Below are 26,294 nucleotides of genomic sequence, written 5' to 3' on the forward strand. Positions count from 1 at the left end.
TGCATTGGCAATTTTTAATGTTTCACTGGTGTAGAACTGAAATTTGTATTTAAAGGCAAGAAAGGAAGGAAAGGCAGTTATCACAGCATGAATTCATAGGTAAAAGATGCTGGATAAAATCATAGGACTGTTCCTTAGGAAAATAAATAATGCGATACTAAACTAGAGGCTTATTTTTATTGTTTCCATGTAGAGACATCATCCAAATATCAGCTAAGCAAAAGACTTTCTGGCCAGAGGCCAAGCGCACACAGTTGATCCCACTTTGGAATAAATGCCCAGAAAGTATATACATCACCAGTGGGTGGGACTCTGGGCACAAAGTTGGGTCTCATTCAGAAAGTGAACAGAGATTTGAGTCAAACATGCAGCTTCAGAAATTGGAAATCTTTCATGATGTTTGTTTTGAAAATAAAAATTGCCTGCATATCAAGAACTATAATTTTCTAAAATGGAATTAGGCCTGATTAAATAAAATAGTACTCATGACTTACTGATAAAAATTAGAAAAATAAAAACAGAAACTTTTCTGTCCAAAGAGATAGAAAATTACATTTTTTCCTGTAACATCATAAGAGAATCATCAGTATTTCACCCTTATGTCTCTTAAAATGTCATTTCTTCTTTCCACAATTCTCCCATTTTTAACAGCAAAACCTGTTCGATATGGCAATTTCTGCTAAGTAAAAGGATGCACTATTTATTGAATACTTAAGAGTATGAATGAAAAAAGCTGAATGTTTGGGATAATACTATATTATCCCTAATGGGATCATACCCACCAGGTGGAAAGAAAGATAAAGACTGAAATTTTCTAAAAAACAAAAAGAAAACCCAATGATTTAAAATACTCTGTACATAATTTCTAATTTTAAAATATTATTAGAAATTCCTGATCAGTGTATAACGAGAGAGGGAACAGAAATTTGGTAGAATAGTAGACAGCATATTTCTAACTACTTTCAGTTGTATAACATCAGCCTTACGAATTATTATCTTTCTTCCTTATTTAAAACACTGATTGGCCAGCTTAAATCATAACAGCATAAAAGTAGAAATAAGTTTCAACTTAGGTATGAGCACAGTGATTCGGGACCACTGTTTCTGCCTTACAGAGAGAATTCAGAGGTGGTGTTCCCTTTTAAACATATGCCCCCAAATACCTTATATGCAGGTTCCATATAAACATGTAAATAAAACAAGTTCTGTATTTTTTCAAATAATTTTACAAGTTGATGGTAAACTAGATTTTGAAGATAAAACTATGCCTTTAAAAACATTAAGCCTCAAAATTTCATCCAGTGTTTTCTTTAAGAAATGGATTATTAAAATCATTTTTGAAATGAGATATTAAATGTATTTAAAGCTTGGCTTTTCTGTACTTAATCATTTTTCCTTAAAAAAAAAAAAGTTAAAAACATCAAGAGCCAGAACATGCTGCCAGGACAGAAAATAATCAGAAATGTCTTCAGTTGCAGACCCTGGGCAACTCAGTCTTGTTTTGAACTTTTCAGAGCTTGAAGTCTCTCTAGTAGTGGAGGATGAGAATAATGCCACATGGAAAACAACCAGTCAGAAACAGGGAATCCCAAGTTGTCTTTGTTTAGTTTGATTAAAGCAGAATATAAGTCTTTGGCCTTCCCAAGTTTCTTGGCAAATGCATCGGCTTGAAACTCAAATCTGCGGCTGAGGACTGTTAGGCAAAAAGAAAGAACCTGAAAAAGGAAATAAAAGCATTTTAACCACTTCCCCTCTTTGTTGTCACTAAAGCTTTCATGAGCCAATACTGCAGAGGAAGTTCAGCTCAGGACAAGAGAAACAGCAAGCCAAAAGAAACCTCACTTGTATTTTGGAGACCCTAGGGTGGGGGAATTATTAGAAATTGAGCCTTTCCCTCTTTAAGCAGATAGACCAGAAACAGATATATATCCGAAGACATGTCAATCTTAATGAAGAGATACTGACTTCTGAGAACCTGCCATGGGCCAAGCACTGAGTCGGCATTTTACATTCTCCAGCATCCTCCAAGGTGATTACTCTTACTCCTGTTTACAGATGAAGAAGGGGTATCTCAGAAGAGACAACTTATTTGTGGTCACACAACAGAAGGTGATAGTGCTGACATTCTTGATGACTCCAAAGCCCATGACACCATCTTTCTCAGAGGTAAGATGTGGTGATTTATACTCAGACTCTTTTTTTCATTAAAAAAAATATTCTTGCTCACTTATCCACCTTTAGATGTTAACAACAGTCTTCACTGAGAATATTCCAAGTATACATGTATAGATATATATATACATGTATACACACACACTATAGCCTCTAATGATGGCCTCAAAATAGTATTTTCTAGAGTGTTCTGAGCTATGGTAGCTTCATTAGAATAAATATTCAGTCTCTGAGGATGACTATTAGGAAGGGGACAAGTTTCATTTGAAAACAGAAATTTCTGAGGGAAAAATTATTTATTTGCATACTGAAATATTAATATTATAAGTTGGATGACGTGATGTCTATTTCTTACCTTAAGATACATCAGGCAATAAAGCAAAAAGAAAGTTTAAAGTCTCTCAACTGTACCTCATATTGCCATCAGCAGATCCAGAGCTTCAACATAAAGTCTGGGAGCTCCTGATATCTTCTTAGACACGTTCAAAGCTAATACCTGGTTCCTACCTGCAATTTCCTTCCAGATCTTGAATGTACTTTTTGGGTTATAATCATTAACTAATCTGTCTGTCTATGTGTCTCCTGATTTCAAGGGTCCAGGACAGCTGTCCCTTGAACCTCACTGTGACACAAATAAACCCTGAGCAGACACTAGCCCGCGCCCACCTGCTCCACTGTAGGTTTTCAAATCCTTTTGATAAGGGATGTTTCCCATTTCCCAAGAAAATATCACTTTCTTATTATGACCTCTTAAATGTGGACATAAACATATATTTTTCTGTTTAAATACTTAAGTCTTTTTGAAATGAATACCCTGGGCTCATTGAGGTTTTTAAAACAGTTGCTAATATCTCTAAATTAATTATATTTCAAATCACTCTAATATCCCACATTTACTTAGCTATTTTTTGAAGTGAACTCAACTACTCAAAATATAAGGAGATAAAAGCAAAAACTGAGAGGCCAAATTAGATGCCCAAAGCAGATTAACATTACTGGTGCCTTACTTATCAGAGGACACTTATACACTCAGTTAGAATCCAGTAACTTTTACCTAATGAGTTTGATTATCTGATTTCCCAGTCTATAGTTGGTTGAAGAAGAAAATTAGAAACAAATAATGACCATATCAGAAAGGTACATTGACATTAGCAAGGATTATCAGCTTGACAGTCAGCGAAGAGATTATAAGAAAATTAGTTATATAAATAGCATGACTGCATAAAGAGCAGAGGATTCTGGGACATTTCATACACATAGCTCAGTGTCTTTAAGGCATTCCTGAATTGTGACTGAAGACAGAAATGACAATATCATTATGGTGGTAGTTTAGTCGCTAAGTTATGTCCCATGGACTGTAGCCTGTCAGGTTCCTCTATTCATGGGATTCTCCAAGCAAGAATACTGGAATGGGTTGCCATTTCCTTCTCCACAGTATCATTACAAGCAGTTCTATAACCTCTTTAAGAAGTAACAATCAGCATACAGCACTTTATAAGTATTTTCAACAAAAGTTAAAAAATTAAAACATTTAGAGTTTAATGATAATAAATCTTACTTCTCTGGAAAATGAATGCAGATTCTGTGGACAATGCTATACAAACATGATCTCTTCCTCCCTGTTTTTCTTTCCTGGTGCCTTATCCCTCACCCTACCCCCACCTTTTAAGGAGAAAGTTAAAACCTTAACTCTACAACTTGTCCCAAAGAAAGAATTCTTCTGAATAGAGATATCTCAAGATCCCTGGTCTCTTGGCTTACTCTGGAAGCTTGATCAATTAGTATGCCGCCGTCACTGGATTTATTCATATGCAGTCTCATTAATCCATGTCTTATCACATATATGGTGTTCCCCTACTGAGCAGTCATGGAGCAGTGGTTCTCAAACTTTGCTTACCATAAAACATCCAACTTTTCTTCAGAGGGTCTGGAGTCAGATGCTAAGTCTATTATGAAGCCGGTGGTCAGGAAATGCAACCAGAGGAACACTGTCATACAATCTCTCTCATCCAGACATACACACACTCAATTATCAGTTGTTTTGTCCCCTCACATACAGATTTTTGCCAGTACTTGACAAAATGTGGTCTAGGACATAGTGTTCCAATAGTTAATTTCCATCTACCAAGCCTCTGAGGTACATGCTACATCGAGGTTTTCACCACTAAAGTCTAATTCTCCACTTTTTTCCCCCTAACAATATAGAAGCACCTTTTATTTGGGACTGGGTTTTTCTGCTATATTCTTATACTGGCCAATAAATAAAGGGACTAAACTTTCTTGGTAAAACTATAGTTTTGTTTGTTTCTTTTTTCACTACTCTCAAGGTTCTAGATTTGCAATAGACAAGAGCATATGTGTGATAATTTTAAAGATTATACATTACCTCATTATAAGGTGAAAAAATAAACTGGAAGATGATCAATAGTCCAATCAGAGTGGGCTGGCTGTCATTAAAACCAAATGCAACAAAAAGCTCCTTTCGACCAATTAATACAGCAAACAAGAAAAAACACAGGAAAGAATTCATCTAGAAAGAAGGATACAGAATTTCTAAGTTATTACTAAGATAATTTCATTGTGGGATCAGTAGAACAAGACATCATGCTGTGATTTTTAAGAACGATGTTAGCGTGACCACAGGAAAAGTTACTTAGGTGGTTTTATAGTTTCTCTTTTATTCTAGAAATAGAGAGGGCCTGAGTTGAGGGTATATATATACTAATTCGTTATTAGGGAGCAAATATCGGTTTAGCTGGGTGATTAGGGCCTTGGAGCAAACTAGAGGACGGCTAACAAGGAGATGTGGAAAAAAGGTATGTGGGAAAACTTCCAAAACTAGCCCAGAGTATGATAATACTTAGGTCTAATGAGAATCTTCACCAAAACAATTCCACAGCAGAGGAGGCTCTGTCAATGCTCAGGTGGAGAAGATACCTGCTCTGTGGATGTTAGCCAGCTTCTTTGCCCAGCCACTCTAGGATTTGGTCAATTGCTCATGAACAGAGTGGCCATGGTGACAGGGATGGAGTCAATGCATTAATCAACAACGCAGACATTCCCCACTGGCTCCAGCTGAAGTGCCCAATCTATTAGAAGAGGCAATCAACTCCAGCCCTGATGAGGCACCTCCAGGATCAGCCCACTACCCTCACAGTGGGCTATTGGACCCCTTCCTTCATGAATGGAGCAGTGATTTTCCTTATTAAACTGAGTACTTAAATAAATGTGCATTTGGACTTAATGTCTTACTCACTGCCATGTATCCATACAACATAGCTTCCAGCTAAGGCACTCATTTTTATACCTACAGATTTAAGGCAACAGAAAAGTGCCTATAGGAGCAGGTACACAAGCCTTCCCATGAGATCCATCACCTAGAACCAGCTGACCTTTTAGAAAGCTACAAAGACCATTAAAGACGCATCTGAGACCATACATGCTCAGAACCAGTCAAAAAAACAAGTGTGCTATTTCACTCAGAGCCTGAAAACTATGGTCACTCTGTTGGTTTAGTGGTATAAATACCCAAAAGAGGACTGTTACAGAAAGTATTTTCTCCTTTATATTTACTACTTTTTGCAATTTCTTTTCAATGTTTGTACAATGACTTTTTTAAAAGAGAAAAAATGTTTTTTAAAAAGCATTTTAATGTCCAACTTATCTAGGCTCACTCCTTTTGATCTTCACAGCTCCTACAGCCGAGCAACTGCTAACAACAATAAATATTTATGTAGTCCTTACCACATTTCAGGTACTACTCCAAACTCTTTACATGTATTAACTCATTTAATTCTTTCAGTCTTATGAGGTATCATCACTCAACAAGGGAATGGAGGCAGAGCGAGGCTCAGGAGCTCGCCTGAGGTCACAAAGGCAGTACTTCAGCAAGCTGTGACGTGAAGCCCGGCTACAGAGTCTGTCTTCACTTCTCTACTACGTGAACTCTCATGCCTGCTATGCTTATTGTTTGACTCTGCTGCCATAAAAAGACAATTGTCAGGACTTCCCTTGTGGTCCGGTGGTTAAGATTCTGTGCTTCTACTGCAGGGGGCACGGATTCGATCCCTGGTTGGAGAAGCTGGCAGCGTGGCCAAGAAAAAAGGGGCAGAGAGAGAAGCCCTCCAGGCTTACCTGGCTAATAACGATGTTTTTGACTGTGTGCCCCAGCTTCCAGTGCCCCAGCTCATGGCCCAGCACAGCGAGCACCTCCTCGTTTTTACATCCTTGTTTCTTATTCTGAATCAAAGAACAAATTGAAAATAATCTATCAAGAAGCTTCAAAAAGTTTATCCCTTTTAACCAAGTAAGAGTCCTTTTTAGAGTCTAACTTAAGGAAACAATCAGACTTTCGTGCAAAACTGTTCATTCACTGAACAAAACATTCCTCCAGCCACTCCACATTAGATACTGGGTTAAGCTCAAACATAGAATCATGAATCAGACACACATATTCTGACTGCATGAGTCTAATTTAGGTTGGAAAAAATATAAATCTTTATCAATAGGACAAGAGTTAAATAAATCATGACAAAGTCATGTAACAGCCATATTATAATCCCACTAGAAATTTTGCTTTCAAAGATTATGTTATAACATGGGAAACTGCTCATGATAGTGCCAAACAACATACATATTATGCATCCATTAGAAACGTTTTGAAAGAGTATGTTCTGACATGGGAACATGGTTCATTAGGTGAAGAAAGCAGGAAACAAAACTAAAAATAAATAGTATGATTCCAATTATGAAAAAAGACAAATGTGTATGTAAAAATACACAAATAAAGAAAACAAACTGAAAGCATATCAAAATGTTAACAGTTTTTTCTGTATGGTAGAAATACAGTGATGTTTAACTATCTCAGATCATTCCTATTTTCCAAATTATCTACAAATAAGTACATGTCACTTGTGACCTTCAAAAACACCATGTATTGCCGTTTTAAAAACTGAGACCTCCAAGTTAAAATGGCAGAAGGAACATTTGTGTCTAATTTTATTCCCTCCAAAAACCCCAGTAAAACTACAATCAAGAGTTTGTTTGTTTGTTTGTTTTAAGACATAAACAGGATAGGGAAAACAGGAGAGCTGGCAATAGTAACAAGATTTTGGAAGCAGGAAAGCAGACAGATAAATAAAAATGGACTAGGCAGGTCAAGAAAGTTGAATCATAAGCCAGCAGTGGAGAAAATATATAGAACCAGTCAGATTTACACTGCAGTGTCTTCAAAGGACCCAGGTACTTCTGAAATGGGAGGAACAGGAAGAGGTTGTGGCAAATATAAGAATTGGGTGAGATCTGTTTGAGAAATGGTACAGATTCCTTTCCAACTCCACACTCAAGCAAAAGGCAATTGCTCGTCCCTCATCCTGGCAAAAGCCTGAAAGCTCATTTTGGATAGGGCAAAGAAAAGGACACTTCAGTTGGAAGTTCAGCATAGTTGAAGGCCTGGGAACACCAGCAACAGACCATGGATTTGCTTACCTAACGGTATGTACAGTACACTGACTACTGAGCACTCCCTCTCCCAAGCTAGCCCTCTCCTCATACGTGGCTCTCAAAACACTGCCCTCCAGGCAAAAGCCTGGAAGAATACTCCCTGGGAACGCTGATCCCTCTACCAGGAAAGACCAGGAGATCCTAACAGGAATTCCCCAACTGCAAGTACCCCTAGGACATACCACAGTGAAGCTCAAAGTTGATAAGCCTTATGTACAGGTGCAGAGAATCCAACCAGGTTTTTAGTCCCATTCTCTTACTAAACTCAAAGAAGGTGAAAGTTGCACAGTCGTGTCTGATTCTTTGCGATCCATGGACCACAGCCTGCCTGGCTCTCCTGTCCATGGAATTTTCCAGTCAAGAGTATTGGAGTGGGTTGCCACTTCCTTCTCCAGGGAATCTTCCCGACCCAGGGACTGAACCCAGGTCTCCTGCATTGCGGGCAGATTCTTTCCCAACTGAGCCACTAGGGAAGTCTATTCTCTTACTAAGGAGTAGACAAACAATTGTATATATTATAAGATATACAAGGTAAGGGTCAAGATGGAAGACCAGATACAGAAAAAAATACAATATGGAAGAAACAAATTTTCTAAGGAGAAAATTTAGAGAGATACTGCTTTCATGGAAAAACTGAAGATACTATAAAAAATGGGAAATTCAGGACTTCCCTGGTGGTCCAGTGGTTAAGAATCCAACTGCCAATGCAGAGGACATAGGTTTGGTCCTGGGAAGATTCCACACATCTCAGGGCAACTAAACCTGTGCACCACAACTACTGAGCCTGTGCTTTAAAGCTTGTTTGTGCTCTGCAATAAGAGAAGCCACTGCAGTGAGAAGCCGGTGCACCACAACTCGAGAGCAGCCCTCGCTGGTCGCAACTAGAGAAAGCCTGTATGCAGCAACGATGACTTACAGCAGCCAAAAAAAACACAAAACCTTAAAAATAAATTTAAAAAAAGGGACACAGAAAAATAATTCTTAGAAATTAAAGCTTAATAGAATGATTGGAAGATGATGTATCTCCCAAAAATAGAAGAAAGAGATAAGCAAATGGAAAAGCAGGGAAGAAAAGGTAAGAAAGTTCAGTATAAGGAAGCCAACATTCAAATAATAGAACTCTGAAAAGAAAGAATAGAAAAAATAGAGAGGAGAAAATCATCAACAAAACAATTCCAATAAGTCTTCTAGAACCAATGAACTTCAATTTCCAAATTAAAAGGGCCAAATACATACCCAATACAATGGGTAAAAACAGACTCACAAGGTTGTACACTGGAAACTAGTATAATATTGTATATCAACTATACTTCAATTTTAAAAAACAAAAGGCACACACCAAGGTATGTGAAATTTCAGAACACAGAGAAAGGATTCAACAATTTTCCAGAAGAATAAAATAAGGTAACATACTGCTGCTGCTGCTGTGTCGCTTGAGTCGTGTCCGACTCTGTGCGACACCAGAGACGGCAGCCCACCAGGCTCTCCCGTCCCTGGGATTCTCCAGGCAAGAACACTGGAGTGGGATGCCATTTCCTTCTCCAATGCATGAAAGTGAAAAGTGAAAGTGAAGTCGCTCCGCGTGTCTGACTCTTAGTGACCCCATGGACTGTAGCCCACCAGGCTCCTCCATCCATGGGATTTTCCAGGCACGAGTACTGGAGTGGGCTGCCATTGCCTTCTCAGAAGGTAACATACTAAGGATCAGCAATTTGAATGGTTTCAGACACCTCTCCAGCAATGTTGGAATCAAGATGGTGATGGAACAGTGCCTTCACAATCCTCAAGAAAAAGTATTTTCAATCTAGAAATCTAAACCCCAGTCAAGTGACAGGAAAAAAATGTGACAGAAAAATGAAGGCATTTTGATGCAAGAACACAAAAACTTTACTACACAACCTTTCTCAGGAAGGTGCTTGAGGATGTTCTTTACTAAAATGAAGGAGTAAATTAAGAACAAAAAGTCGTGGAATACAGAACCCAGGAGACCCAGTGCAGGAGAGAGGTGAAGGGAATCTCTAACGGTAACCGGCAACCCCAGAATGACAACTGTACACCAGATAAAAGAGGAAAACCCATTCGGATTTGAACAATGTGACTCAAAAGACAATCTGTTGAGGACTGCCATGATCGCACTCTTTCAGTCACCATAGCATCCTTTTAAGCTGAAGAAACTTGTAGAAGATGCACACTATTGAGAGAACACAGTAGATCAACATGGATTTCAACCTAAAGAAAAGGAAAAGGAATACAAGAATGGCCTGGTGGTCCTGCGGCTAAGACTCAGTGCTCCCAAAGCAGGCGGCCTGGGTTTGACCCCTGGTAAGGGAACTAGATCCCACATGCCACCCCACACGCCGCAACTAAGACCTGGCATAGTCAAATATAAAAGAATAACCACAGGGGAAGTCTACTATGAGAGCTGGAGAGCAGGACTTCAGAGAAATACCCCAAAGAAAGACAACAGAGCTCTCTCCCAGGGTGTAGGAGGGATGAGGGGGACTAAAACTAATAAGGTTAATGATGCAATTAACCTTGTAGGAAATTATATTGGGAGATGGCAGAAGTTATGAGAATTAGCAAAAAGAAAAAGGAACACTAAGCACTTTTTTTTTAAAGCAATTATTAAGCAAGAGGGAAAAAAAGGTAACATATTCTCAGCAGTGAAAAGGTACAATATTGTTTAACAATAATGTTTTCAATAGTGTTTTGATATTGGCTGAGAGATGGACATAGAGAACAGACTTATGGATGGGGTGGGGGGTGGGGTGCGTGTTGGGGGGTGGAAGGAAAGAGTGGGATGAATGGAGAGTAGCATGGAAATAGCACACTACCATCTACAGAAGACAGCCAGTGGGAACGTTGCTGTATGGCTCAGGGAACTCAAACTGGGGCTCCGTGACAACCTAGAGGGACAGGATGGGGCGGGAGGTGGGAGGGAGGTTCAAGAGAAGGGGACATATGTAAACCTACAGCTGACTTACGTTGATGTATGGCAGAAACCAACACAATATTGTAAAGCAATTATCCCTCAATTAAAACTAAATAAATTAAACACACACACACAAGAACTGTAACTGGACTATACTGGAAGAATTGGGGGAAGGTAGGAGCAGAGCACATGTTAGGCCAAGAGCTAAATCCTCATCTACCATGACTAACAGGCAAGATAGTGTCAGTAGATAACCGTATACATATATTGTAAATATAAATGATGTGCATAAATGTCAGAAGAAGCTAACAGAATTGAAATCCATAGAGAGAGGAGCCTGATGGGGTGAGAGGCACAGAGAAGGGAGGAACATGAAACTACTGTATTTCATTATATGCTTTTTTGTACTCTTAACTTTTAAACAGTATGTTTGTATTACTTTAATAAAGTTAAATTTAATTATTGGACTTCTACTTCCCTAATTTTATCATAGCTCCTCAAACCAACATTAAAAATACATATATGTAAATACATATATATATACACACAAAAATATACATACACACATGCATTTTTTTTTTTCTTTCAACACACATGAAGAATAGGCCAGGAAAGATTAAAAAAAAAAATAACAACAAATGTTGCTAACATGTACCAAACACTGACTATGTATCAGGCCCTCTGTGCTATATACTGTATTATTTATACATCATAATCATGATATGAATTAAGAATACTTATTACCACTTTACAGGTGAGAAAATCTAGGTATAGAGAGGTTACCTAATTTTCCTATGGCCACACAGCCAATAAACAGAAAACCTGGGATTTGAAGCCAAGTAGTCTGATGCCAGAGACCTGTGCTTTCAACTTTCACACAAGTATAGATAGAAAAATAAATTATTCAACATTTATCAAATAAATAATTTTTAGTTAACAAATATGTAATCATTTGTATATTGTTATAGTACTGCTTTTAAAATAAACATAAATGGTAGGTGGTCATATGAATGACACAATATAATCTTTACAAAGCCAAATAAAACTCTCATTGTTTATAAACTTTCCAGGTTCAATTTAAATAGTGCCAAGACACAATGAACAATTTCTTATACACACACTCACATGTGCATACCTACATTCACTCACCAATACACACACACTCTGAAAAACATCTAAAAAATGCTTAAAAAGGTAAAACAAATATCCTTTTAAACATACAGTTTAGTTTATTTTAAAGTAAGGAAAAGCCAAAGCTGAGGAGTTGAAATTAACATTCCTTGTATAAAACTATGAACGGCTATACTCTGAGTCAAAGAGTGAGCTAGAGGGAAAAAATGCTGGCAAAATAACCCAATTGTGTCAAGCTCACCTAAAGTGGAGAAAAACAAGTCTCTTATTGAAATTAAAATCATGGGACTTCCCTGGTAGTCCAGTGGTTAAGACTCCACACTTCCAATGCAGGGGGTGTGGATTCGATTCCTGGTTGGGGAACTAAGATTCTGCATGCCCAATGGCATGCGTGGCAAAAAAAAAAAAAAAAAAAAAGAAAGAAAAAAAAGTCAAAAACATTATCTGCATGGACCAGAAAATGCCAAGCTGGCTTGGTAGCACTAGGGGCAACTGATAGAAGCAAATGCAAATGCTCTATTAAGGAATGTACCCTAAACCCAGACCCTTCAAGATTCCTGAAGATTAAGATTACTGAACTATTATGAATTTACAGTAAAAATTATCAAATACTTCAGAAAACAAGCCACAGTAAGTAAGAGTTAGCAGAAACAATACAGGGTTGCAGTAGTTCCTTAAGACTTCAGATAATGGAACCATGAGATACAGAATATGAAATAAACAAAGAAGGGTGGGCTTCCCAGGTGGCGCTAGTGGTAAAGAACCTGCCTGCTAATGCAGGAGATGTAAGAGATGCGGGTTCAATCCATGGGTCGGGAAGATTCCCTGGAGAAGGGAATGACTACCCACTCCAGTATTCTTGCCTGGAGAACTCCATGGATAGAGAAGCCTGGCAGGCTACAGTCCCTGGGGTCGCAGAGTTGGACACGACTGAAGCGACTTAGCACAGCAAACATACAAACAAGGGAACTGAAAACATGAGAAAGGAAAAAGAGGCTACCAGAAATGACTGATTTCAAAAAGAACCAAACAGAACTTTAAAACACAATGGACTGGTCAAAGAACAGACTAAATATAGCTAAAGAAAGAATCTATGAACTGGAATGTGGAGCTCCAAGAGACAAATTTAAAAGTGTCAGCATCTGTGGGAGACAGAATGAGATGGTATAACATTCATCTAACTGGAATTCCAGAAAGATAAACTGGGGAGAATGGGAAAGAAGCAATACTCAAAGATAAAACCCGTGGCAGATTCATGTCAATGTATGGCAAAACCAATACAATATTGTAAATTAAGCCTCCAATTAAAATAAATACATTTAAAAATAAATAAATAAATAGGAGGAGCCAAGATGGCGGAGGAGTAGGACGGGGAGAACACTTTCTCCCCCACAAATTCATCAAAAGAGCATTTAAACATCGAGTAAATTCCACAAAACAACTTCCGAATGCCGGCAGAGGACATCAGGCACCCAGAAAAGCAGCCCAACTCTTCGAAAGGAGGTAGGAAAAAATATAAAAGACAAAAAAAGAGACAAAAGAGGGAGGGACGGAGTTCCGTCCCGGGAAGGGAGTCTTAAAAAGAGAGAAGTTTCCAAACACCAGGAAACCCTCTCACTGCCGAATCTGTGCCGAGCTTTGGAAGCACAGAGGGCAACATAAAAGGGAGGGGAAAAAAAAAAAATAAACAATTAAAAATCGCGGATTGTGAGCCCTACGGGAACTCCCCCAGCGGAGAAGCAGCGCAGACGCCTGCACACGGCATTAGCAAGCGGGGGCTGGGCAGGGAAGTGCGGCACGGGCTGTGTCCCTTAGAGTAAGAATCGGGCCGAATGTCCTGAGCGCTATCTGAGCGAAATAATTTGGGCTAGCAAACCAGACTGTGGGATATCTACCACGCGAAAAGCCAGCCCTAACCTAAGACACCGCCAGGCCCGCGCACAGAACAAAGGACTGAACAGAGATAGCCGGCTGCAGACCTCCCCCTCCGGTGACAGGCAACCAGAGCCGGAAGGGGGCAATCGCAGCCCCAGAGAGACACTATCTATAAAACTGTAAGCAGGCTTCTTTGCTAACTAAAACTTCTTGGGGGTCTGGACGGTCAACATCTGCCTGAGAAGGTGCGCCGGTTTTACACCCAGATAACCGAGTGGCGGGGAGGCGATAAGTCGCAGCATTGGCGCCCGCCAAGCACCTCATCGCCTGAGCTGCTCGACCTGGGAAGAACACAAAACGCAGGCCCAACCGAGTCTGCGCCTCTGAGGACTACCCGAGTGCCTGAACCTGAGCGGCTTGGACCTGGGAGCTCAGTCCAGGGCCGGCCTCTGATTGTTCCCGGCGGAACAACCTAGAGCCCAAGCAGTGTGGGCAGGGAGGCTACACGCGCCGTGAGTGGGGGCAGACCCAGTGTGGCCGAGGCACTTCGAGCGCACGCCAGTGTTATCTGTTTGCAGCATCCCTCCCTCCCTCCCCACAGCGCGGCTGAACAAGTGAGCCTAAATTAAAAAAAAAAAAAAAAAAAAAAAAAGGGTCCTCCACCGTCCCCTTTGTGTCAGGGCGGAAACCAGACACTGAAGAGACCAGCAAACAGAAGAAGCTCTAACAGAGGGAAACGCCTTGGAAGCTACAGGCCATAGATTAAAACCCTGTGGTTACTACGGATTACATAGGAAGGGGCCTATAGATCTTGAGAAATATAAGTCGGACTAAGGAACTGCCAAAAATGAACTGAACCCACAATACTCACAACAAAACCAGAGAAAGACCTAGATATATTTTTACTATTTTTACGATCAATCTTTCTTTCTTTCTTTTTTTTTTTTTTTAATTAAAAAAAAATTTTTTTAAGTCCTCTATTGTCCTTTAATTTTCACTTTTATAACTATTACTTTGCAAAAAAAAAAAAAAAAGACCCTATTTTTTTTTTTTTTTTTTTCTTCTTCAGCAAACTTCATATATATATTTTATAATTTTTTGACCGTGGTTTTTTTTTTTTTTTTTTTTTTCTTTTTTCTTTTTCTTCTTTTCTTTAACATTGCATTTTTGAAATTCCAAACTCTACTCTAGATTTTTAATTTTAGCCTTTTGATATATGTTATCAATTTTGTACCTATAGTTTTTTTCATAATTGCTGTGACTTTTTTTTTTTTTCCTCTGTTTCTTTCTCTTCTTCTTTTATATAACATCGTATATCTGCAATTCCAAACTCTACTCAAGATTTTTAATTTATGCTTTTTGGTATTTGATATCAATTTTGTACCTGTATTTTCTTTATAATTTTTGCGACATTGTTTTTGTTGGTTTGTTTGTTTTCTCTCTTTATTTTTCTTCTTCTTCTTTTTTTTTTTTTTTTTTTTTTTAACGTTGTATTTTTGAAATTCCAAACTCTACTCTGTATTTTTAATTTTTGCTGTTTGGTATTAGTTATCAATTTTGTACCTGTAGTTTCTTTATTACTTTCACGACCTTGTTTGTTTTTCTTTGTTCATTTTTTCTCTCTTTCTTTTCCTTCTCCTTTTCATTAACATCGCATTTTTGAAATTCCAAACTCTACTCTAATTTCTAATTTTTGTTTTTATGTATTTGTTACCAATTTTGAACCTTTAAGAACCCAATCTTCAGGACCCATTTTTCACTAGTGTACGAGATTACTGGCTTGACTGCTCTCTCTCCCTTTGGACTCTCCATTTTCTCCACCAGGTCACCTGTATCTCCTCCCTAACCCCTCTCTACTCTACCCAACTCTGTGAATTTCTGTGTGTTCCAGACGGTGGAGAACACTTAAGGAACTGATTACTGGCTGGATCTGTCTCCCGCCTTTTCATTTCCCCCTTTTATCCTTCTGGCCACCTCTGTCTCCTGCCTCCTTCTTCTCTTCCCTGTATAACTCCGTGAACATCTCTGAGTGGTCCAGTTGTGGAGTGCACATAAGGAAGTGACTACTGGCTAGCCCACTCTCTCCACTATTGATTCCACCTCATCTCATTTGGGTCACCTCTAACTCCCTCCTCCCTCTTCTCTTCTCCATGTAACGCTGTGAACCTCTCTGAGTGACCCTCACAGTAGAGAAACTTTTCATCTTTAACGTAGATGTTTTATCAGTGGTGCTGGATAGAAGGAGAAGTTTTGAAACTACTGTAAAATTAAGACCGATAACTGGAAGTAGGAGGCTTAAGTCCAATCCCTGACTCCAGGGAACTCCTGACTCCAAGGAACATTAATTGACAGGAGCTCATCAAACGCCTCCATACCGACACTGAAACCAAGCACCACACAAGGGCCAACAAGTTCCAGGGAAAGACATAACAAGCAAATTCTCCAGCAACAAAGGAACACAGCCCTGAGCTTCAAGATACAGGCTGCCCAAAGTCACCCCAAAACCATAGACATCTCATAACTCATTACTGGACATTTCATTACACTCCAGAGAGAAGAAATACAGCTCCATCCACCAGAACATCGACACAAGCTTCCCTAACCAGGAAACCTTGACAAGCCACCTGTACAAACCCACACACAGCGAGGAAACGCCACAATAAAGAGAACTCCACAAACTGCCAGAATACAGAAAGGACACCCCAAACTCAGCAATTTAAACAAGATGAAGAGACAGAGGAATAGCCAGCAGATAAAGGAACAGGATAAATGCCCACCAAACCAAACCAAAGAGGAAGAGATAGGGAATCTACCTGATAAAGAATTCCGAATAATGATAGTGAAATTGATCCAAAATCTTGAAATTAAAATGGAATCACAGATAAATAGCCTGGAGGCAAGGATTGAGAAGATGCAAGAAAGGTTTAACAAGGACTTAGAAGAAATAAAAAAGAGTCAATATATAATGAATAATGCAATAAGTGAAATTAAAAACACTCTGGAGGCAACAAATAGTAGAATAACAGAGGCAGAAGATAGGATTAGTGAATTAGAAGATAGAATGGTAGAAATAAATGAATCAGAGAGGATAAAAGAAAAACGAATTAAAAGAAATGAGGACAATCTCAGAGACCTCCAGGACAATATTAAACGCTACAACATTCGAATCATAGGGGTCCCAGAAGAAGAAGACAAAAAGAAAGACCATGAGAAAATACTTGAGGAGATAATAGTTGAAAACTTCCCTAAAATGGGGAAGGAAATAATCACCCAAGTCCAAGAAACCCAGAGAGTCCCAAACAGGATAAACCCAAGGCGAAACACCCCAAGACACATAGTAATCAAATTAACAAAGATCAAACACAAAGAACAAATATTAAAAGCAGCAAGGGAAAAACAACAAATAACACACAAGGGAATTCCCATAAGGATAACAGCTGATCTTTCAATAGAAACTCTTCAAGCCAGGAGGGAATGGCAAGACATACTTAAAATGATGAAAGAAAATAATCTACAGCCCAGATTATTGTACCCAGCAAGGATCTCATTCAAGTATGAAGGAGAAATCAAAAGCTTTTCAGACAAGCAAAAGCTGAGAGAATTCTGCACCACCAAACCAGCTCTCCAACAAATACTAAAGGATATTCTCTAGACAGGAAACACAAAAATTGTGTATAAATTCGAACCCAAAACAATAAAGTAAATGGCAACGGGGTCATACTTATCAGTAATTACCTTAAACGTAAATGGGTTGAATGCCCCAACCAAAAGACAAAGACTGGCTGAATGGATACAAAAACAAGACCCCTGCATATGTTGTCTACAAGAGACCCACCTCAAAACAGGGGACACATACAGACTGAAAGTGAAGGGCTGGAAAAAGATTTTCCATGCGAATAGGGACCAAAAGAAAGCAGGAGTAGCAATACTCATATCAGATAAAATAGACTTTAAAACAAAGACTGTGAAAAGAGACAAAGATGGTCACTACATAATGATCAAAGGATCAATCCAAGAAGAAAATATAACAATTATAAATATATATGCACCCAACACGGGAGCACCGCAGTATGTAAGACAAATGCTAACAAGTATGAAAGAAGAAATTAACAATAACACAATAATAGTGGGAGACTTTAATACCCCACTCACACCTATGGATAGATCAACTAAACAGAAAATTAACAAGGAAACACAAACTTTAAACGATACAATAGACCAGTTAGACCTAATTGATATCTATAGGACATTTCATCCCAAAACAATGAATTTCACCTTCTTCTCAAGCGCACATGGAACCTTCTCCAGGATAGATCACATCCTGGGCCATAAAGCTAGCCTTGGTAAATTCAAAAAAATAGAAATCATTCCAAGCATCTTTTCTGACCACAATGCAGTAAGATTAGATCTCAATTACAGGAGAAAAACTATTAAAAAATCCAACATATGGAGGCTGAACAACACGCTGCTGAATAACCAACAAATCACAGAAGAAATCAAAAAAGAAATCAAAATTTGCATAGAAACGAATGAAAATGAAAACACAACAACCCAAAACCTGTGGGACACGGTAAAAGCAGTCCTAAGGGGAAAGTTCATAGCAATACAGGCACACCTCAAGAAACAAGAAAAAAGTCAAATAAATAACCTAACTCTACACCTAAAGCAACTAGAAAAGGAAGAAATGAAGAACCCCAGGGTTAGTAGAAGGAAAGAAATCTTAAAAATTAGAGCAGAAATAAATGCAAAAGAAACAAAAGAGACCATAGCAAAAATCAACAAAACCAAAAGCTGGTTCTTTGAAAGGATAAATAAAATTGACAAACCATTAGCCAGACTCATCAAGAAAAAAAGGGAGAAAAATCAAATCAATAAAATTAGAAATGAAAATGGAGAGATCACAACAGACAACACAGAAATACAAAGGATCATAAGAGACTACTATCAACAATTATATGCCAATAAAATGGACAACGTGGAAGAAAGGGACAAATTCTTAGAAAAGTACAACTTTCCAAAACTCGATCAGGAAGAAATAGAAAATCTTAACAGACCCATCACAAGCACGGAAATTGAAACTGTAATCAAAAATCTTCCAGCAAACAAAAGCCCAGGTCCAGACGGCTTCACAGCTGAATTCTACCAAAAATTTAGAGAAGAGCTAACACCTATCCTGCTCAAACTCTTCCAGAAAATTGCAGAGGATGGTAAACTTCCAAACTCATTCTATGAGGCCACCATCACCCTAATACCAAAACCTGACAAAGATCCCACAAAAAAAGAAAACTACAGGCCAATATCACTGATGAACATAGATGCAAAAATCCTTAACAAAATTCTAGCAATCAGAATCCAACAACACATTAAAAAGATCATACACCATGACCAAGTGGGCTTTATCCCAGGGATGCAAGGATTCTTCAATATCCGCAAATCAATCAATGTAATACACCACATTAACAAATTGAAAAATAAAAACCATATGATTATCTCAATAGATGCAGAGAAAGCCTTTGACAAAATTCAACATCCATTTATGATCAAAACTCTCCAGAAAGCAGGAATAGAAGGAACCTACCTCAACATAATCAAAGCTATATATGACAAACCCACAGCAAACATTATCCTCAATGGTGAAAAATTGAAAGCATTTCCTCTAAAGTCAGGAACAAGACAAGGGTGCCCACTTTCACCATTACTATTCAACATAGTTTTGGAAGTTTTGGCCACAGCAATCAGAGCAGAAAAAGAAATAAAAGGAATCCAAATTGGAAAAGAAGAAGTAAAGCTCTCACTGTTTGCAGATGACATGATCCTCTACATAGAAAACCCTAAAGACTCCACCAGAAAATTACTAGAACTAATCAATGACTATAGTAAAGTTGCAGGATATAAAATCAACACACAGAAATCCCTTGCATTCCTATACACTAATAATGAGAAAACAGAAAGAGAAATTAAGGAAACAATTCCATTCACCATTGCAACGGAAAGAATAAAATACTTAGGAATATATCTACCTAAAGAATCTAAAGACCTATATATAGAAAACTATAAAACACTGGTGAAAGAAATCAAAGAGGACACTAACAGATGGAGAAATATACCATGTTCATGGATTGGAAGAATCAATGTAGTGAAAATGAGTATACTACCCAAAGCAATCTATAGATTCAATGCAATCCCTATCAAGCTACCAACAGCATTCTTCACAGAGCTAGAACAAATAATTTCACAATTTGTATGGAAAAACAAAAAACCTCGAATAGCCAAAGCGATCTTGAGAAAGAAGAATGGAACTGGAGGAATCAACCTACCTGACTTCAGGCTCTACTACAAAGCCACAGTTATCAAGACAGTATGGTACTGGCACAAAGACAGAAATATAGATCAATGGAACAAAATAGAAAGCCCAGAGATAAATCCACGCACATATGGACACCTTATCTTCGACAAAGGAGGCAAGAATATACAATGGATTAAAGACAATCTCTTTAACAAGTGGTGCTGGGAACTCTGGTCAACCACTTGTAAAAGAATGAAACTAGAACACTTTCTAACACCATACACAAAAATAAACTCAAAATGGATTAAAGATCTAAACGTAAGACCAGAAACTATAAAACTCCTAGAGGAGAACATAGGCAAAACACTCTCTGACATACATCACAGCAGGATCCTCTATGACCCACCTCCCAGAATATTGGAAATAAAAGCAAAAATAAACAAATGGGACCTAATTAACCTTAAAAGCTTCTGCACATCAAAGGAAACTATTAGCAAGGTAAAAAGACAGCCTTCAGAATGGGAGAAGATAATAGCAAATGAAGCAACTGACAAACAACTAATCTCGAGAATATACAAGCAACTCCTACAGCTCAACTCCAGAAAAATAAATGACCCAATCAAAAAATGGGCCAAAGAACTAAATAGACATTTCTCCAAAGAAGACATCCAGATGGCTAACAAACACATGAAAAGATGCTCAACATCACTCATTATCAGAGAAATGCAAATCAAAACCACTATGAGGTACCATTTCACACCAGTCAGAATGGCTGCAATCCAAAAGTCTACAAGTAATAAATGCTGGAGAGGGTGTGGAGAAAAGGGAACCCTCTTACACTGTTGGTGGGAATGCAAACTAGTGCAGCCACTATGGAGAACAGTGTGGAGATTCCTTAAAAAACTGGAAATAGACATGCCTTATGATCCAGCAATCCCACTGCTGGGCATACACACTGAGAAAACCAGAAGGGAAAGAGACACGAGTACCCCAATGTTCATCGCAGCACTGTTTATAATAGCCAGGACATGGAAGCAACCTAGATGTCCATCAGCAGATGAATGGATAAGAAAGCTGTGGTACATATACACAATGGAGTATTATTCAGCCATTAAAAAGAATACATTTGAATCAGTTCTAATGAGGTGGATGAAACTGGAGCCTATTATACAGAGTGAAGTAAGCCAGAAAGAAAAACACCAATACAGTATACTAACGCATATATATGGAATTTAGAAAGATGGTAACAATAACCCTGTGTACGAGACAGCAAAAGAGACACTGATGTATAGAACAGTCTTATGGACTCTGTGGGAGAGGGAGAGGGTGGGAAGATTTGGGAGAATGGCATTGAAACATGTAAATATCATGTATGAAATGAGTTGCCAGTCCAGGTTCGATGCACGATACTGGATGCTTGGGGCTGGTGCACTGGGACGACCCAGAGGGATGGAATGGGGAGGGAGGAGGGAGGAGGGTTCAGGATGGGGAACACATGTATACCTGTGGCGGATTCATTTTGATATTTGGCAAATCTAATACAGTTATGTAAAGTTTAAAAATAAAATAAAATTAAAAAAAAAAAAAAAAAAAAAAAAAAAAATAAAAATAAATAAATAAATAAATAAAACAAAACAAAAAAAGATATAATGGAAAAAATTTTTTAAACTTCATGAAAAGACATGAGTCCTTATAGGAGCTACAATACATCCCAAGCAAGACTGGGATAAAATTCATACTTGCACAACACAAAAATCAAAGAGAAATCTTAAGAATAACCAGAAAGAACTAAAAAATAAATAAGTAAAAGACAACTAAGCTCAGAACAGACTTTTTCAACAGGAACAAAGGAAACCAGGACAAAATAGAATGGTATCTTTAAAGTGCAAGGAGAAACAGCTGTCAATCTTGGATTGACATCAAGAATGAGAGCAAAATAAAAACAAAACCAGAATTTTCCAAAGAAATTTCTACATATACACAATGGAGTATTACTCAGCCATTAAAAAGAATACATTTGAACCAGTTCTAATGAGGTGGATGAAACTGGAGCCTATTATACAGAGTGAAGTAAGCCAGAAACAAAAACACCAATACGGTATACTAACGCATATATATGGAATTTAGAAAGATGGTAACAATAACCCTGTATACAAGACAGCAAAAGAGACACTGATGTATAGAACAGTCTTTTGGACTCTATGGGAGAGGGAGAGGGTGGGATGATTTGGGAGAATGGCATTGAAACATGTATAATATCATACATGAAACGAGTCACCAGTCCAGGTTCGATGCACGATACTGGATGCTTGGGGCTGGTGCACTGGGACGACCCAGAGGGACGGTATGGGGAGGGAGGAGAGAGGAGGGTTCAGGATGGGGAACATATGTATACCTGTGGTGGATTCATTTTGATATATGGCAAAACCAATACATTATTGTTAAATTAAAATAAATAAAATGGAAAAAAAAAAAAAGAAATTTCTAAAGCATATACTTCTGGAAGAAGCAAAGTAGTTTCTAAAAGGAAGGTGTGAGGGGCTTCCCTGGTGATACAGTGGTTAAGACTCCATGCTTCCACTGCAAGGGATGTGGGTTTGATCCCTGGTCGGGGAGCTAAGCTCACACATGCTGCATGCAGCCAAAAAGAAAAAAGAAAAGAAAAATGAACAAGATAAAACTAAAATATAACATGAAAGGGGTCATTAGATCAAACTGTTTATTTAAGGTTCCTGGATCGTTTAGGAAGCAGTGAAAATATTGTATATTTTAAGATTTTAGGCTTTGTGGGCATGATTTATTTTTAACAGCAACCATAAAAGAACAGTCACATATGAACCTTCAAACCTAAATGAAAACTCAAATATAATTTTTTAAAAACTTTCCATCAGTTCTAAAAATAAAGCAGAAGGAGATGTGTGTATGTTTGGGGTGGAGGTGGGGTGGGGGATATGAAAAGGATAAAGGGGAAAAAAGGCCATAAAATAATATGGCAGAAATAATTTAAAATATATCAGTAATCACAATATATATGAACAAACAAAGCTAGTCAAAAAAAAGCTAGTGTCAGTTTGGATTTAAAAGCAATCATAACCACAAAGTATATCTATGTGTGAGACAAAGATACATGGTAAGGTTAAAAGTAAAAGGATGAAAGTGATATGGTGATGGCTGCACATTAAGAATATACTTAAAAAACACTAAACTGTACATTTTAACATGGTTACAATGGTAAATTCTATCTCGATACTATTTTTAAAAAGTTAAAGGATGACATCCAGCAAATATTAACCAATAGGTATCTGGTGCCGCTGTATTAAAACCAGACAAAATCAACTTAAAAGGCAAAAAGGATTATTAAAGAAAGTAACAAAAGAATGATAAAAGATTCAATTTACCTGGAGGACACACAATTCTAAATGTATATGTTCCTAATACTAATGCCTCAGGATATATTCATTCAAAATTATCAGACTTACAAAGAAAATCTGACAAATGTATCATAATAGAGAATGTTAGCACATCATATCAATTAAGACATCAAGCAAATAAAATGTCAACAAAGATATAAAAATTTAAACAAAATAATAAAAAAGCTTAAAAAAAATAGCTTCATCTATGGGAGACTTATCAGTTCTGCAGCAAGCAATGAGAGAATATATATTCTAGAAAGTGAAGGCTACCAGTTTTGAAATAAACTTCAGCTACTTAAAAGAGTGAAGTACAACTAGATGAACATGGAACTGATTTTGTTTTCTACACCTTAGAAAAACACAACCTAATGGGAATACAGGCAGCAAAATACTGGAATCCAGCTATTATACCAGTTTTCCATTTCTTCACCAATTCCTCATCTTTAAGGAAAATGACCACTTAAAAATGAGGCTGGGTAGATGCATGAAAAAGAGGGATAGATTAAAAGTGATTGGCAAGACAGCTCTTACATTTACTATCTCTTTTCCTTTTAAAGATCAGAATTTAGGTCAGAATACACTTGGTAGAGAAAGTAAAGAAAGAGCTAACTAGCCTAGTTTCTTAAATGGCTAAGAGACACGTGTACCTGTACCTTCAGGGAATGGCCATCAAGAGGGAAGAACAAAGCACTAATTAATAGACATCTATTCTAAGGGGGAAATTAAGAGATGTAACTGAAGGTTTCCATACAAAAATATTCATTGCAAGAATATTTTTAACAGTAAAAAACTGGAAACCCATATACCCAATAAGAGGAAAAATGATTTTTAATAAAAAAAAAAATAGAAATAGATATAGTAAGATGTTTATGGTTAGTTGGATTACTCATGTTTTCTAATTTATCTATTACTTTAGTAATAAGCAAAATAGGCTGCTATGTTTAATAATAATGATAACAGTTTCCATTCATTAAATGACCTATGTACCAGACATTGTATTATTAGATATTTTACAGTTTGTTAATCTCCACTACTACAAGGCAGCTATCATCAGCCTCATTGCTTCTTAATCTGAACTATGAATTAATCCTTTTATAAAACAAGCAGGTCTGTATGAGAAAACATAGGCTCTTGTATCTTGGTTTGATGTCTGGGTTTAGGAAGCTATTCAGAACTCCACGGAGTCATGTTCAAAGATATGGAATGACAAGAGCTTAAATGAGGGTCATTTTTTGCAAAAATCAAACTTGTTTATTTGTGGTAGATTCTTAAGATAAAATTGGATTTTCTTTTCTTCCCATGCTAATTTTACATATAAGAAAAAAATAAGTATCTTTCTCTTTTCTATAGCACTTTCCTTTTCATAAAATAAAATTCACATGCTGATTCATTGGATCCTCATAACAGCAAGCTGGGCAAGATGGGAAGTATTATCTTCATTTTAGAGACAGCAGAAAGTTAAAATGTCTTAAGATTATCATGCTAATAAGCAGTGGGTAAAACCCAAATTCACACCTATGGATCTTGTCCTCTTTCTATTATACTTATCAACTGGGAAGACATTCACATGACCCTAGCTCTTGCTGGGGAAATACTTGTTTTCTTCTATAAAGGGACAGTTTTTATATATTTAAATTTTCCTTTCACTTAAAATGCTTTTGAGACAGGTTGTTCTAATTACTGAATTTGTCTTCTGAAGGATAAACGGCAGGGAGAAAGTCTCCTAGACATCTTTTAAAATGTGAATAGCCAGCATGGAGATACTCATCGAAATGTTAATAATATTTATCTCTAAGAAGAGGGATTTAGTTTTCTTCTTTAAACATCTGCTCAAATTGAAACACTTCATCCTCTCTACACTCTCCAGACTTAAAATCATTTCTGCATTCCCCACTGTGCTGTATCAATATGTGTAGTAGGTGTACAGTAGCAGGTACTGAATAAACCACTATGTCCTAAACTTCTGCCACACTTGTGTATCCGCTGTGTGATTATTTAATATCTTTTTAAAAATAAATTCACTTTTTAGCTTAGCCTTATCCCAAATGACAATTTTCATGAAATCAGGATAACTAGTTTGATCTTTTTCCTAATATTCATTAATACACATATAGCCATTCAAATTTCAAATATTGATATTCTACCAAGATCACCTCACCTGTATACATGCACTAAAAAGTAATACATGAGATTTGGGTCAATCTTTGACTTTCTCCTTCAGTCTCCACAATAGCAATCACGATAAGTCCTTTAAATCTATCTTTTATTATGACTTCCACACTTATTCTGACCTCTCACTCTAGTGTAGGCCCTTATTTCATGCCTATCTTGGTTATCTTGATGCAGTAAGTCCCTAGTAGTCCCCTTTGCCTATAATCTTTGCTCTATCATATATGTTGCCATCAAATCTTAAACTTCCTAAAACAAGCTTTGGCCTCTTTCTCCCAAGGGATCTTCCTGACCCAGGGATGGAACCTGGGTCTCCTGCATTGCAGGCAGATTCTTTATCATCTGAAACACCAGGGAAGCCCCTTGGCCTCTACCCAAATCAATCAAAACTTTCCAGGTCACTGAAAACAACCACTAGAATGTCTTCAGGAAGAAGTACTTTACAAACTGGTCCCGGCCTACCTTTCTATCCCCTTCTGCAAGAATCCATTTATTCATTAGTCTTAGAATAGCCATTGTGCAGTTGTTTTTATAGCTTTATTCATTACATATCTTCATCCTGAAAAGCTCCAGCCCCAAGTCAAAATTCTGCCTAGTTCAAATATTTCCTCTCTTTTAAGAAATCTGACCATTAGAATCTGCATTCATTTCTTAATTTCTAAAAGTCACACTATTTCAGCCACTTATTTACCACCCCCTGCCTTAAACTATGAGCCATATCTAGTCTCCTCTACTACAGGTTCTCTAGGGCAAGACTATGTAATTTATACATACATGCTAAAATATTTGCATCTGGACTTCCTCATGGTACAGT

The 26,294-nt window shown here is 37.6% G+C and overlaps 1 protein-coding gene across 3 annotated transcripts in view; it reads right to left on the reverse strand.

Moving 5' to 3' along the window:
- ZMPSTE24 (zinc metallopeptidase STE24) overlaps window positions 1-26,294 on the reverse strand; it is a 52,485-nt gene continuing 26,191 nt past the window's right edge. For all 3 annotated transcript variants that reach the window (XM_055586282.1, XM_055586280.1, XM_055586281.1), the window contains 3 exons: window positions 6,307-6,411; window positions 4,559-4,702; window positions 1-1,715 (listed from right to left, as the gene is read on the reverse strand). In XM_055586282.1, coding sequence (XP_055442257.1) covers window positions 1,491-1,715; window positions 4,559-4,702; window positions 6,307-6,411 — 474 coding nt within the window. In that variant the 3' untranslated portion in view covers window positions 1-1,490. The remainder of the gene's footprint in view (window positions 1,716-4,558; window positions 4,703-6,306; window positions 6,412-26,294) is intronic.

Source organism: Bubalus kerabau, chromosome 6, assembly GCF_029407905.1.
Source record: "Bubalus kerabau isolate K-KA32 ecotype Philippines breed swamp buffalo chromosome 6, PCC_UOA_SB_1v2, whole genome shotgun sequence".
Classification (NCBI taxonomy): Eukaryota; Metazoa; Chordata; class Mammalia; order Artiodactyla; family Bovidae; genus Bubalus; species Bubalus kerabau.